This window comes from Lonchura striata, chromosome 3 (genome assembly GCF_050655825.1).
Source record: "Lonchura striata isolate lonStrDom1 chromosome 3, ASM5065582v1, whole genome shotgun sequence".
NCBI classification, from domain to species: domain Eukaryota; kingdom Metazoa; phylum Chordata; class Aves; order Passeriformes; family Estrildidae; genus Lonchura; species Lonchura striata.
Window position 1 is genome coordinate 18,104,812 of NC_140705.1, and position 16,604 is coordinate 18,121,415.

Sequence of the window (16,604 nt, forward strand, 5' to 3'; positions counted from 1 at the left end):
TCTGCCTCCAGCAAGAGTCTACCTACAGGCATCAGCAACTAGAGGGTGAAAGAAATTACAAAGGGTTCATTCATTTCCAATGCCTCCATCATTTTCCACCCAGTTCCTCAAAGGGGTAAATATCAGATGTACTGTTGTTGCCCCTTGCAGGACAGCTACAGACCTTACAGACTAGCCTTGCTCCCTCTGCCCAAATGTTGAAATAAGGGCTGCTGCAGCCAGCGTGCAGGTATCTGACAATGAAACTAATGTCGTTTCTACCTCACATATAAAGCACTGCAAAAAATATCCTGAAGAAAATTAAAACTAGGAAAAATAAATGTTTTTCCACTTCTTTTATTCTTTATCCTAAATTTTAATAGAAATTGAGACTGTTTAAATGCTACACATATCGAGGAAATCTTTAAAACCTGGTGTGACTTCAGCTAAAATAGGAGCATTTAACATCTCAAAAAGCTTCCTATCTCCATAGAAGTCCTCTTTTCATCTTTCTGAGGAAATTGAACAATACAACAGAAACTTTCAAAACCTAGGTGAAAAACAGCAACTTCAGCACACATAATGAGGGAGCTTCAAATATCTGTATCTCAGGTTTGGACTGTTTTAATATAGCAACAATGATTTGACAAAAGTATGTTGGAGATTTAAACGGTTTCTGAGGATTTCTATAGCAGGCAGGAAACAATCATGATATTCAAAAGGCACTACTCTAAACAAATTGCTCTACTGGAATTGTTAGCTCCCTGCAAATTCTACAGAGTCTTTGTATATTAGTGTAGAAATAAATTCACATTATTTAATAGATTTCAATATGCAGTTGGTAGAATGACTAACACACAGGTATCATACCTATCTTTATTATAAGAAAAGAAAGCAATCAAAGGACCCATTTAAGTGATTTCTCTGGAGCTGGGCTGATAATCAAATACTATAGGATACTATAGTACTGCTAGTGATCTTCAAAATTAAAGCAAACATATATATATATATAAAGGAGTGAGATTTACAGAGTAAATATATCAAACAAAACAGTTTGTTTTCTTAGGTATATAAATCAATTAATGTCAGCATCTGTGGATATGAACAGCCTTGTATGGTTATTGGTTGTTTACATGGCACAGCACAGCAAGGTTGATGAGTTGGTTTCCTTGTCAGGAAATCTCTGGGACCACATGCCATTTCCACTGTGGATAGCCTATATGCCAATCTTCCATAATGATCAGATATGCATTTTGACCAGAATGTTATGCAATGATCATTTATCCTTAAAAATCATCTTAAAACACTGTGCGAGGTATTCCTAAAGAAACACAGGGATTTTGCAAATTTTTTTTGATTTTTCTGTGCCTAACAGTGAGATGAGGTGGCATGCAACTGGTTCCTGGGAAGATTTAAAGTAATTCATCATTTCTTTTGTGAAATTATGCTGGGGTGATTTTTTTTTTAATATACATCACATTTTCCATCACATGCAATTGTAAATTTGGTACATAAATTATTTGCACAAAGTTATTTATTACTGCTATATACACAGGAAAAATTTGGAAACTTTTCTGCTTTTCAAGGGATTATTTTAACAATCTGTGTAAACATTTAAGATGCTTTCTTACTAAAAGGAACTGATTGCTAATTTGTTTTCATGAGCTTAATTGCATACATATGAAGTCTGCCTTAAATTGTGGAGGGCTGGTATTTTTGCTTATTTTGTAACAAGACACACCAAGATTTTCTAAAAAAAAAGTGAAATGTTTATTTTAGGGAATTATATAGTATCTGAAATACTTCATGTACTGAATAATTTTCAGCAAAGGAATGCAGAAAATTGAATTGTTACTTTTACATTTAGCCAACCCCAAAACACCATCTGGATGGAAACCCTCAATACTAAATTATAACAATTTTCATAGCATAGAATCATGGAATCATAAAATAGTTTGGGTTGGAAGAAACCTTAAAGATTACTTAGTTTCAATCTCCTGCCATGGGCAGGAACACCTTTCACTAGACTTTGTCCTCCCTCGGAACTAAAATTCAGTTTACTTAAATGCTTTTTGGTCATACATCTGTGAATAGATCAATGAAGAAACATTATAAAATTGTATAAATCATGACTTTTGGTTTGCTTTGGCCAGTTAAAAAAAAATAAAATTGTAACATTCAAAAAACCTACAGTAATATTTGTACTTATTGACTGGAGTATACAAAATATGTCTTGTTGCTAAAATATCCCTGTAGCACTACAAGAAATTAGTATTTATAGCTACAAATTTTATTAAGATAAAAGAATATCAGGAATCTAATTCTAACCATTCTAACAACTAGAGGTCAAATTCTGCCTACTCTTACAGGCATGTAACCACATTTGTTAACTGTTGTAAGGGCACATTTTTATCTAAATAGATATATTTTCCTACATAAAAAGCCAACCAAGCTATGCCTTATTACTGCTCTTCCCTTCTGAAGGGTAAATTCTGATATTTGAAATACCTAAACTGTATTTACAGCTGTACAACCCTGATGCCACATACTTGCAAAATTTCACTCGTACTCTATAAACATGGAGCAACTTGTACAATTGTCTTAAGCATTTTTCTTACAATAGAGAAAGAACAGAGCAGCTTAGACATTTTCTTTGTCAAATTCACACACAAAATACATGGTAATGTGACAGGCAACATCGTTCCAGCCCCCTGAGGCCACCATCTCCACACAGTCCTCCTCATCGTAAGCGTTGTTGGGCTCCCCGCTGCGCCACTTGTTGAAGGTCTGCATGGGCGACCGGTCGGAATAGACAAAATTCCCCTCTTTCTCCAGGTCGTTAATCCCAATGAAGACTCTGGTGAGCCCAGCTTGGTTGATGTACGAGGCAATCAGGTTGTTGGCAGTCTCATCCTTGGGCATGCTCAGCGTCCCTCCTCGTCCGTGGCAGTACAGCTGGGCTTCCTTGTACCTCTTCTCCTCCTTCACCAGCAGATAGATCTTGTTGTCCGTCTCACGCACGCCGGCGACAGCTGCGGGGGAGGGCAGTGCTGAAAAGTGAGCACTCGCATTTCGATAAACCAAGTCACTGCACACCCCAAAATAGCTTCACAAATCAGATGTGGAATGGTGACACGCTTTACGAGCGATTTCACCGATAAAATGAGGCTAGAAGAAAGGAAAACAGTGATATAAAATTAACCTACCATTTTTTATGAATTTTAGCTCTGTCGTCAGCTGGGCTACTTGAATATCCATTTCACCAATAGCCTTCCTTAGCTGACTGCACTCACAAGGGATGCCTGTGAAATTATATAGATAAAAACAAATGAAAAAGCTACCTAATTTCAACTATTATCTCAACAATTTTATGAAAAGGCCCAGCATGACAGCCCTGGAGAAAGCTGACTTGTAAGTTACAGAGAGAAAATTAGAGCCTTCACTACCCTGCACCATTATATGATTCTTGGGGGTGTCTGGGCCTGTGCAGAACAGCTCAGTTCACATCCTACAAATCTTCCATCCTGAATGCTTAGTACTAACGTAAGCACAGATATATATTCTCTGCAAAACATGCACAATGCTTTTTAACTAAAAACATTTTCCAAAATTCTCATTTTCAGTAAAATTATTTTCTTTAGTTTTCTCAAAGTTTTCTTTAACAGCAAAAAACATTGCTTGCAAATTCTTCCCAAGGAACATATCACAGCAGATCCAAAATTCCAACCACATATTTCACATAATTACCTGAAAAATGCAGTTCTGTGTTTTTGAAAGTACAGAATTTATAATACTTCTGACAATAAAATTAGACAATAGAAAATCATCTATTCACCCACATTGGCATAGGTTTGACAAAGATAATCTGAATGTGAATACTAAAATACTAATACATCTCTGACCACAGATCTCAAAATGAGGATCAATTACCATTTGCAGTTCTGTATGCAATTATTAAAATCTGCATTGGACTACCCACTAACCCTGCTCAGTTGTGCAAGTCAGTACTTGCCCTACCAAACTGTGCATGCTGTCTGGGTGCACAGCACGCTAGCTCAAGAGTTAGAGTGACAAATTATGTTCTCATGAGAAATCTGATCTGTGCACCTCCAATGCACTCTGCCAGGAAGGGATGAATTCAGTCCAGTCCAAACCTGCCACTCTTGCAAGGCTTGCCCTTCTTACACTAGGCTGTTTCTCTAGAACATCTATATACTTCTGGAAGATCCATGTGCCTCCATATAAGAATCTGAAGAGAGGGTGATGAGAAGACTGAGCCAGGCTCTGCTTGGTGGTCCAAAAAATAGGACAGGAGGCACTGGGCAGAAACTGATGTACAGGAAGTTTCTCCTGAACATGAGGAAGAACTTCGTTACTGTGTGGGCAACTGAGCAGGTTGCCCAGAAGTGTTGTGGAGTCTCCCTCACTGGAGATATTCAAGAACTGTCTGGACAGAATCCTGAGCCATGTGCTCTGGGATTACCCTCTTGAGCAGAGGTTGGACCAGCTGACCCAATGTGTTCCATTCCAGCCTGACTCATTCTGTGATCTGTGTTCTTGACAATCTCCTGTTCCTATAACTATAATCCATGGATGGGCAGGAGCCTGCTCCCTTGCACTGACTGGTACACAGAGAGATATGCAGAGACATCTCTTTACCCTGGTGATGAATGACACAGACAGTCTGACTTCAGTTCCACTAGGCTTCTGGAGAGATTACTCCTCAGAGAAAGTACAAGATACTGTTCTAGCATATACACTATAAGTCCAGCAACTGCTGCAACTTCAATGATTTTAAGTCTTTTGAAAATATAACAGTGAAATATTACAGTACCAATGAAAAAATAGTTCATTATTTCCCCCAAAATGTAAACAGATGTATTTTTAGTGATGAAAAGTCTTTCACACAAACCAGGTGTGTTATGGATTACCTGGGTCACCATTAGGACCCGGTGGTCCTATGTCACCATTATCTCCTTTTTCACCTGAAGACACGAAAAATAACATAATGTTAATGCTGCCTTTTCTGTCAATAGTACATTTAACACTTATATATTTTTTTCTCAAGTAAAATTCAAATGTGGAAAGTAGAAATATGCCCGAGAAAAATAAAGATTTTTCTGTCCTAGTCATTCCATAACAAAGGCCAGCCATACCTATGAAACTTGAACCCAAATAATATATACCAATATTCATTTCTTGACATTCATAAATTTCACAGAACCTGTAAATTCAGATGCTGTAGAAGGGAAAGGGCTGGATATACCTAAATTTTAAATCATAATCTAGATGACTAGGTAAACACTGGTGTAAATGTCTTAACCAAAGTCACATAGGAAGCCTATGGAGTAGTCAACATAAGAAAACACATGTTCTGACTCTTAAAAGTCTGCCAAAGTACAACACATCTTCCCATCTTCTTTAACTGTCCACACTTGCATGGCAGTGCAAAGTTCTTTATTTATCCTCAAACCAGGATACTCACAGTACTTTAAGACTAAATATACTGCTGTAACATGAAAAGGTAACTAGCTGAAAGATCTCAATGGCCTGGCTGACTACAGTGTGAGAAAATTCCTGCTAAGGCAAACTGTGAGGCTTGTTAGCCATTTTTCAAGCCCCTAAACTTTTCTCAAACATAAATGATAACACATTTTTCACCTGAAACACAAATGGAGAAATAATTGAATTAAACATACCTTTTGAACCAATAGGACCAATTTTTCCATGCCGTCCTATGCTGCCTTTCTGTCCTTTGTCCCCCATTTCTCCTGTACATAACAGAAGGATGAAAGACACAAGGCAGCAATGCAGTCTGATTCATTCAGATTCTACTATGTTTGCAATATCAGATTTACAATGAATAAAACCATGCTATATCCCAAATATTCACTGAACTCCAGAGGTCTAGCTCAATCCTTGTGAAGAACTTACATATAGCAACCTAGAGAGCGATTTTATCTTCACTAAACAATTAACATTAACAAGGTATGAATGTGTAATTGTCAACACCTCTTGTCTGAAAACCACTGGAAAAGCTTTTGCAAACTTCTTTCAGCTGATCATGACAGGATTATGTTGAAAATACAGAGGATTGTTGCACTCAAACACAGATCAGCAGATCAAAAGTATCATGGAGTTGAGGAGACCTAAAGGATCCAAGCACAACTGACATTTCATCTCAGACAGTGACTCCACTGTAACTGAGGGCTGGCTTTGGGTTTAATGATTTATTTATACAATATAAATATTGTCAAATGACATAGGTTTTCCTCTGTACCACACTTTTAAAGGAGAGGGGGTATGGAGGAACTACAGGAAAGAATGCCTTCTGAGGCTCCTATCCTGCAGAAATCCATGCTCAAAACTGCTTTAGGAAATATTTATGAAATTGCTTTCAATGACTGTTGAAAATATTGCTTCTTTGCTGAAACCAACATCTGCTATGCTCTGGTCGACCACACAGGTGCAAGGAAACAATGAGACAAGCTAGGAGGAAAATCCACCAGAGGGATCCAGCAACTGGACTTGTGCAAACTGTCATAGCTCAGCCTCAGTCTTGGATCTATGACAACTGAAGATCTGTTGCCCCCTGTTGCTACTGCATCCTGACAGACATACGTATGTTTGAAAGCTGGATAATGTTATTTATTGCCCATTTTTTCATTACCTTTAGCTTAAAGGTAAAATCAATAACAAGTTTCAGAATATAAACTGATCACTGCTGGGCTAAGAGATGTTATATCTATTACTCCATGAAGTCTCAAGCAACCCTTGTCACTTGATGGCATGAGTGAGAAAAAAACAATTTCCTCTGAACTGAGAGAAGATAAATGTGCATGGTTTGTTGGTCTAATTAATTATTGGCAAGTCCTACAACCAGTCATTTTCCTTTGTTTCTAATAAGTATAGAATTCAAACACTACTGGACACAGGCTTTCACCAGAAGAAATAAATATTTTTATCTATTCCTACTGGGAGTACCACCCTGTAATCAGTTTATCAAGTTGCTCTGAAGATGATGTCTCTTGCTTTGCATATTAATGAATTTGGATTACCACTAATGATCATGAGAAGTTTGAATTCTTTCTCTTTTCAGGCTGCTACACCTGAAATTAAATAAACTCATTGATCTAATGCATAAATAAAATTAAATATATAAAATTATTTCACTTTCTTTCTTGTAGAAACTGCCCAGAAAATGAACTGCTTCTCAATCACAGACAGTAAAACCCATGTGCTCTGCTCAGAAGTAAAAGGAAAGTGTGTTATCTCGAGCACATATAAGACATATATTAAATCTCCTTTCTTCATTAAAAGAATTGTTCACACTTGGGTTTCTCTTACAGTGACTAACCCCTGCTCCACTCCAGGGGCTTGCTTGTTCTGCTTCTTCTGCAGAATAAATCACAAAGTTACAAGAGAGACCCATCTGCCTTGAGGGTTTCAGAAGTTTTAATACCTTTTATAAAGCCCTTTTTAGTGGCCCTATGATTGTCAAAAATGCAGTCTGAGGAGTCTTAATGAAATCAGGAAGTGATAGCTGGAAAGAAATGGGGACAATAAAAGAAATTAAGTCTCCATAGACCAGAAATAAGAAATCAAACACAAAGAATGAATAGAGAACTGAAGAAAGTCATCTGTCGTCTCTCAGATGAAGGTGGCATACATTGGAACCAATTATAGAAGATTTAAAGGATTTGGGAAGGAACAGTAGAGAAGGAAATTCTAAATTATCTTCTTGGTGGCTTTTTCAGGCCCACAAACAAGTGAAGAAATAAAATTCCAGAGATGAATGGTGGGCTGCAAAACAAGTGAAAAAATGAGGGGTTTCACTCTATGCCATACTATAAATGGGGGTCACAGAGTATGGGAAATCTCTTTAGGATTAGCTGGAACAGACAAGAAGTATAAAACTACCTAGAAAAAGAAAAAGGCATCAAAAAACAAATCTAGTAGAAATGGAAATTCACCAAGACACAGACAAATTTAATTGAATCATGTTAAAAAGAAGAGAGAGTAGTTTTCTTCCCAAACTTAAGATTTGATTTTAAGACAAATCAAATCAAATTCATGATTTGACATAGAGGACATCACAGTCACCTACCTAACAAGGAAAGTAGAAGTGTACCAAACCACACCAAAGGCCTCTTGAATCTAGTGCCATCTTTTACAGCAATCTGCAGAGGATACTTAGGAAGAGAACATAATATATAGATGAAGATTAAAAAGTCTTTCCCCCAGAGCACCTCAATAGTTTTGCAGCAGTCAGCGTTCCCAATGCAAATAGCTAGCGTGACTTGAATGAGAATGATATTTTTAAAGGATATAACAATGCTATGGTAGTAATCTACATTCAGGACACTTCATTTTTAAAAAAAACATTGGCAACTGGAAATCAGAAAATTCCAAATATGTCAGCAGGCTACTGAACTGCTTTACACTGAAAAATCTGAATTATCCACACCAATGAAGGTCAGCAATTGGTGAGGGAACAGTGGCTACAAGAAGTTACATCTTATCACAGAATCATGAAATGGGCTGAGTTGGAAGCAACCTTAAAGATCATCTAGTTCCAACCCGCTTCCATGAGCAGAGACACCTTCCACTAGACCAGGTTACTCAGGGCCCCATCCAACATGCCCTTGAACACTCTTTGAGGGATGGAGAATCCATAGCTTCTCTGGGAAACTTGTTCCAGTGTCTCATCATCCTCACAGTAAGTAATTTCTTCCTTATATCTAATTTAAACCTCCTCTCTTTCATTTAAAGCCATTCCTCCTTGTCCTGTTATTACATGCACATGTAAACAGTCCCTTTCCAGTTTTCTTCTAAGTCCCCTTTACTGGAAGATGCTCTAAGGTCTCCTCGGAGCTTCCTCTTCTGCATGTGGAAACTCTTTCAGACTGTTTTCATGGCAGAGGTGTCCTATCCTCCTCTGATCATCTTTGTAGCCATCCTCTGGACTTGCTCCAGCAGATCCATGTCCATTTCATGTTGGGGCACCAGAGCCAGGGCTCTCATGAGAGCAAAGTAGAGTGGAAGAATCACTTCCCTCAACTTGCTGCCAATATAGCCCAGGATGTGGTTGGATTTCTGGGCTTCAAGGGCACATAGCCAGCTCATGTTGAGCTTCTCTCAAACCAACACCCCCAAGTTCTTCACCTCCAGGCTCCTCTCAATCCATTCTCTGCCCAGTCTGTATTTGTGCTTGGGATTGCCCCAACCCAGGTGCAGGACCTTGCACTTGGTCGTGTTGAACTTCATGGGCCCACCTCAAGCCTGTCCAGGTCCCTCTGGGTGGCATTCCTTCCCTCCAGCATGTTGACTGTGCCACACGGCTTGGTGGTGTTGGCAAATGTGCTGAGGGTGCACTCGGTCCCACCATCTGTGTCACCAACAATGCTAAACAGATATTCTTATATGAATGAGCAGTGCATAATCAGAAGAGGCATTTTTTATAACTGGGGAAAATCAATTTCACCCAGCATTAGCCACCCTAAAGTTAGGGTTTTTAGTCTAAGATATTTATCTAAACTCCCACAGCAGGCAATGAAAAAATAAGCACCTCTCAGTAGTGATACATCCCACTCATGTTAGACAGGTCTCATAATCAGAATAGTTAGAAAATTTGGAAAGGAAAACTAAAGCTAGTGAGAAAAAAAATCCAATCTAGAAAGGCAGCACAAATGTTTAAAGGATTTAAAAGTATATTCAAAGCCAAAATGAAAATAGTGCAGTACATTCCAGAATGGAGGAGCTTCTATTTGGAGGCAAGCAAAGACAAATAACTGCCCTCATGAAACATTATCTTGCTAGAATTATGTTAACAACATATTAGCAAGCTTCTTCAAACCAGTGGTTCCTCTAGCCCAAGACTTTGTTTCCTGTGATGGCAGCAGAAGATGCAGTCCAGGAAGATCCCACAACCACAGCTACTATCTGCAGGTGGAATTGCTGTCTCTGTCCCCAGCAGATTCTGAGAGTGCCTCCTAGTTCAGGCATAATGGGATCTGGTGATTCTGTAATCTTGATTATAAACTCCTCAGACTGGGACTCAGAACAGATGCAAGAGTCTCAGTCTGTCCCTTTTCTCCTTATGAGGCAGCTCCTCTTTTTCACATTTTTGGTGCCCATCTCTTACCTCTCAAGTCCTTTTTGAGAGAAAGGCCAGAAGAACATTTGTGAGAAAGTACATGTCAGGCTTTTGTACAGAACAAAATCAACTGCAAAAAGAAGCTTCCTGTTTTGTCCTTTGTGCTTTTGTCATCCTTTTGTGATGATGGGCAGTGTTCTCTTGGCCTTGGGACTCTTGCTAATGACTTCAGAGCAGTCCTTGAGTTTTAAGTGACAGTTTGGGGTTTTAGCATTATTTAAGTATGGATTAAATCATGCATCCCTAATTTCCCTAGGCAATATGTTTATTTACATTGAAGCCCATCTGCCACCTTTTTGCCCACTCATTTTAGCAGGATTTTCTCAAAATCCTATTGAGTTCAGGTGGAACTGAAAGACAGTTTTGAACCAGATACCCACTTTGTGAATTCACAGCTGTCAATGTCAGGACTTTTGTATGGAATACTGCCTGCAGCACTCCTTAGTGAGCAATAAATCTATGTAGAAATTGACTCAGAAATGCAAAGGATTGATTGATTACATATTAATGAGCAATCAGTAATAATAAAATATAAATTAAGATATTATTACCTCTTTTTAGAATTTGATTATACAAATGACTGAGCACTCTGGCTCCAATCCAGTTAAATTAATGAGTCTTCTCTTCTACTTAAGAGGCTGTGCCTGTATTAGTAAATTAAGTGCCTGGGACTATTCCTTGGCAGTGGGAACCAGGTAGTCAAGGATGGGTATCACTTCATGATACTAAATTGTCTTACTCTTCGAGCCAAGATAATCTTGGAAGCTGCTCATTGTGTTAGCTCCCAAAACATGCCCAAGAATTGCCTGGGAAAGTGTTAGCTGGCAAAAGCCAAAACCACTGTGCTAACACTGCAAAAGTAGAGACAGTTCGGTTCCAAGCCCAAGAAAAATATGTGAGACTGTATCACATACCATTATAGTTGTATAAAAATTAAGTACAAATAAAGACTGAAATTAAAATACTAAAATAATATACATTTTAAATGGTTATGGCTCTAAGAAAATTGAAATGTTTTGAAGATATAATTTTAATGTTCTGTTCCTTTGATGATACATTCGAAGTGTAAATCCACTTTGCCCTCCTTATCTCGAATGCTGTAAGGCAGTCTGGGAATATTCACAGGATGGTACTGTTACCAAACTATTTGTGTGGAATTTAAAAACATGAAAGTTATGGCCTTACAGACTGCACCAGGATTCAGTTAAATAACTGCGTTTACTCCCAACATGGGAGAGCACAGTACAGCCATTTATGCATGTGGGGAAAGTTAATTCTGCGAACTTCACGGCCCAAAACTTGCACTGCATTACACACTGCTTTCATCTGAAACAGCCATTGTACTCAACCCAGTGCTCCATGCTTTACATAAGGCCGACACAGTTTTCGATATTCTGCTGACATGCTATGCATCATAATTGACCTATACAATTAATTAAAAGCAATGAGAAAAGTAAGTGGAATTTAACCTTAATCAGCACACAAAGACATCAGTATCTCTGATGTCACCCTGAAGCATCAGGACAGGCAGAACAAGATTTATTTCAAGTAAGGACAAGAAAATTTTAATTTTTCTGAGTTACTAAAATCTGAAAATATCATGAGGAAAGGACATGATAAAAACATCTGCAGCACTTTCTGATCTTGAGCTCTTCAGGTCAAATATGCCATAAGAACATAGTTTTTGTAAGCTATTTTATGGTTATTATACACCTATGAAGTTCAAAGAAACTAAACACATTTTCTTAGATTAACTTGCTGGGAAAATGAAACAAAGAAAGGGGAAAAAATAAATAAAAGAAAAAAGATTAATGTGATTTTGATAGTGTAAATTAAGACCAAAAGTAGAAAATTCTACAAATGTGGCAGAAGGATTGCAGCTTCTCCCTCATGTAAACTATCACTTACTCAAACGTGAGAAAAATAAAATAGAATTTAGCAGCCTGCATCAACAGAAGGAGCCAAATATTAGACCAAGACAAAAATTATCAGGCTTAAAGAAAAATACGAGGGGTTGAACACATGCTAACTCACTGACTGAAATTCAACAGACTTCTCCATAGAAGCAGGGCTCCTGTCTATGGGTAATTTTAGGGGCAAAGTGAAGGAACAATGATTTTTGCCAAACATATTGTTACATTTTATTTTTGTCTGAATGTTCCATCTTCTGGATTAGAAATAGGAAAATCCTTAGTCTGCTGGAAGAGAATGTACTCAGTCTCATGCTGCTTGAGAATCTAGAAAAGTATTTATGCATGAACTTAGCTACAGGTCTGCACACTACATACAGTCTGTGGAGGTTATCCAGAGACTGAAAGGGCAGGAAACTGAAAGGTTTTTCCAGGTCAGAGTTGGATATTCTTCTGTGTCCTTTCCATAGACCAGATATTACATCTGTGAAGTCTGTTTGCTTATCCAGTCAAAACTGTGACATTCAAAGTGTACTGGATATAGTACCATGATGAAAAGTGGCACCATATAATCTAAATTTTTTTTAAGGTATCTATGTTATTTTTTTTGATGAAGCATTCAGGAAGCATAAGGGAGTTGATCAAGACAAATATCCACAAAATGTACAGCATTAATGAAAAGACTAGTTAATTAGAGCTTACTTTAAACAAGAGCTTGTTTGTAGAAATTTCTGTATGCAAAAAGAAAAGCAGAAAAATATGCTGCTACAGAAGTAGCAAGAAATTTTGCCTCTGTTTAGTTAAAAGTACTACCTGAAAAAATACTGATACAGCATGCATTAATATTCTATTTTCTTTAATCTCTTTTCTGATTCATGTATGTTTTCTTGTAGTGTGTTTCCTCTCCAGTGTTTCTTATTTCAGTCTCATCAGAATTTGGGACTTTTGCGAGTACGAAAAACTAGAAAATTACCACTGTTATTAGCATTAATCAAGCATACCTTATGAGAACTATTTTTCAAATAAATGCAATTTTACAGTAGAAAATAAATAAATACTACATCATGGATTGCCCAGACTGAAAAAGAGTACTTCCACATCCCAGATGGTCCAAAGCGTTTTGAAGTGACATGACAATATGCCAAGATAGAGGAACATGCAGGACAGCGCGATGAGAGGGGTTCTGAAGAAGTTGTCAAGACAGCCTCATGCCAAAGGACTGAGGCACTTAGTGCTTTCTTTGCCTTTGTCTCTGCTGGCAGGGTCGGCTCCCTGGCCCCCAGTTCCACATGTCTGGTGGCAAAGATCAGGAAGGACAAACTGTTCATGGCATCTGACAACTGAGTGAGGACAACTTCACCTGGATGTACACGAGCCCACGGCACTCAGGGGTGATGAGGGACCAGCTGGTGCTGCTGCAAGGCTGCCAAAGTCCAACCAGCAGCTGCTAAGGAGTCCTTCACTGCTGAAAGGGAGGAAGAAGCAGAAGATGCCCCATGCTGGCAGGAATGGTTGGTGCATTGGAGGGCAGCCCTGCCAGTCAGGAGGAGCTTGACAAGCTGCAGAAATGGCAGAAATGTGTTGACAGGAATGTCATGGGTTTAGGGTTCAGCCAGATCCTAAGTGCCTCACTTTGATGAGTCTGGCTCATGGCTGGGTAAAAAACTCCGTTGTCTTAGAGGACCCAGAGACTCTCTTCTCATACATGAGAAGCAAACTGAAGTCCAGCTGAGGAAAGATGGTTTTACTTAACTTGGAATACAGAAAGGTAAGAGGGGAATTAATTGCAGTCTTCCATTACTTACAAGCAGTTTCTAGAAAAGATGCAACCTTTTCTACTCAGAGACACACAGAGAATGGGCAAGATGCAATGATTACAAGCTACAACAGGTTTTTCATGATGACACCAGTGAAATAGATTAATTAAAATTTATGTGAAATCTCCATCCTTGGAGATTTTCAGAAGTCTACTGGACAATGCTCTGAGAAACCTGCTGTGATATTGAAGTCTGCCCTGTTAAGAGCAGGAGATTGGACTAGATGAGCTCTTTACAATCATTTAACCTAAATTATTCTGACATACTGCACTTCAGGCTGCACTGCCTTACAAGAGCTGAAATTTTAGTTTCCAATATTTTTTTTTCTAACAGACATCCTTGAAAACATATCTACATAAGGGAAATAGACTGACTGAACACACACCCCCCTCATGGAAGTTATAAATTTTCCAATGTATTGTAGGAGGAAGAGCTCTAGCTATGGATTTTGATCCCAGGATAATCAGTATCAGACTTCCATAAGTGCCTAAAAGAACAAAATATTGGAACATGCCACCATCACAAGGAAGTATAAAGGATCTCTAAAATTGCTTTGAAAGAAAGATTGTAAACTCAGTTCAGTAAAAGCTAACTCTAACCTTCTAATGATAGGAATGTCAATCTTTAATTTCAATATTGACATCAAAGGATGTGACTCCTGCTGATTTGAACCTTTCAGAACACAAACCTCCTGGAAAATTTATGAAGGCCAAATTTCCTCCTTGCTTCAGGAGGAAAACAAATGTGAAAAAACAGAATTTCCTGCAGGAGAGAAATGCTATGTTTCTCTCAGCTGCATAACTGAATACTGTTGAACACCATTCCTCTCAAGAGCTCAAAATATTTTTGAACTACAGTGCAAACAAATTTATCACCATTTCTCCATATCCAAAAAATGTGGGAACATTCATGTTCATCTTTGCCTATTATGGCTTACTGCCTTCCCTCAATGGTTTTAATTAAGTGTTGTGAATGTTCAAATTCACACCAAAAAAAAAAAAAAAAAAGTTTTTTTTTTTTAACCAGAAGGTAATACTTTGTCTACAAATGACTGCATACAGTTGTACTGGTTTTGGCTAAATTAAATTAAGTAAATATTTATCATTGTAGTTCTGAGGGATTTATGATTTGGGATTTGTGACCAAAGCAAGGTTGATAGCACAGAAACATTCATCATTGCTGAACAGTGCTTGCACAGGACTAAGGCATTTTCTGCTTGTCACCACCCCTCCAGTGAGGAGGCTGGGAGTGCACAAGAAGTGGGAGGGGACTCAGCCAGGAGAGCTGACCCCAGCTGACCCAAGGGAAATTCCCTAACCTATGGCATTGTGCTCAGTTTGTAAAGCTGGGGGAAGAAGAAGGAACAAGGGGACATTTGGAGTGATGGTGTTTTTCTTCCCAAGTCACATTATGTGTGGTGGGACCCTGCTCTCCTGGGGATGGTGAACACCTGCCTGCCCTTGGGAAGGACTGAATTAATTCCTTGTTACACTTTGCTGGTGTGCATGTGGCCTTTACTTTCCCTATTAAACTGTCTTTATCTCAACCCATGGCTTTTCTCACTTTACCCTTCTGATTCTCTACCCCATCCACACCAGGGAATGTGACTGAGTGGTAATGTGGGGCTGAGCTGTTGGCTGGGGTTATACCACAACAGCAGCAAACAGAAATGGCCAAGGATTAATTAGTTACCCAGTTAAGGGATCAAGGAGCCCCATCCTCATAATCTCACAAGAAAAAGCAGTATTTTCTCAGGAATGACTCTCAAAATATCTTCTTTATCAAAGTTACCTTTTTCTCCTGGAGGTCCAACTCTGCCAGGACGACCTGGAGCACCTTTCTCCCCCTTTTCTCCAGCCTCCCCTGTTGAAATAAAAGTAAACAACAAGAAGAATCCCATTAAACCAGGATTATTTTCTGTTAGCAGCCGTGAGAAGAATGCCATTCTCTCCAGTGAAAAAAATAGATGTGATCTGATTTAACAGCTTTACTTGATGGACAGAAAGTAGATTTTTCTTCAGTTGATGCAGACACTGGAAAACCCTGTCAATACATTACTGAGGTCTCATACAACAGGTCTAGTTTTGTGGATGTTACTTACACCACTGACCTTCAAAAAGCCAACAGCACAATTCACTCAAGTAGAAGCTTCAGAATCAGACCCCAGCTCAGCACATAAACTTCTGTGTTCACCAAACTCTTTCCAAGCCTCTGCTAAGGACATCTTTAAATCTCAAGTAAAAATGGCTTAACTATGGCCTTAAATTAAAAGAAAAAAATGTCATTTTTGTGACCTATAAGAGAACACTGTTACATCCATCATTTGAGGATCATTTTTAAGCATGAAAGCATTAACTCCCTACTCCGTATCCAGAGTTATATACTGTGCTTTTTAATCTCTGATGTATGAACCACTATGTAGTATATTTACATGTACATAGCTTGCAGTGCATCATTGTATTCAGCATATTTAAACATCACTTTCTGTAAAAATTGCTTGCCTCCCTTTCATTAAAAATTTGGGGATGCTTAGCTTGTTTTGCCCACTACAGCCACGCTAATACTGAAGTCTGCCATTGACATAAAATTAAAATCTCTGACAAACAGAAGGTTAAAGAATTATTTATACAGCCACCTTGACAAAACAGGATTTATTTGAGGAAGGATAAGAAAGTTCTATGACTTCCACAGAAAATAATGTGCTGGTATGTAAAATCCAGAGCTAGCACAGCATATATGATA

The 16,604-nt window shown here is 38.4% G+C and overlaps 1 protein-coding gene across 5 annotated transcripts in view; it reads right to left on the reverse strand.

The window, feature by feature from the left end:
* Nucleotides 1-320: 320 nt before the first annotated feature.
* Nucleotides 321-16,604, reverse strand: part of COLEC11 (collectin subfamily member 11) — a 46,814-nt gene continuing 30,530 nt past the window's right edge. For 3 of the 5 annotated variants that reach the window (XM_021551223.3, XM_085574556.1, XM_085574557.1), the window contains exons 3-7: nucleotides 15,654-15,725; nucleotides 5,679-5,750; nucleotides 4,911-4,964; nucleotides 3,186-3,281; nucleotides 321-3,029 (exon numbers count right to left, since the gene is read on the reverse strand). In XM_021551223.3, coding sequence (XP_021406898.1) covers nucleotides 2,620-3,029; nucleotides 3,186-3,281; nucleotides 4,911-4,964; nucleotides 5,679-5,750; nucleotides 15,654-15,725 — 704 coding nt within the window. In that variant the 3' untranslated portion in view covers nucleotides 321-2,619. The remainder of the gene's footprint in view (nucleotides 3,030-3,185; nucleotides 3,282-4,910; nucleotides 4,965-5,678; nucleotides 5,751-15,653; nucleotides 15,726-16,604) is intronic. The other 2 variants (XM_021551225.3, XM_085574558.1) reach the window with 1 other exon arrangement.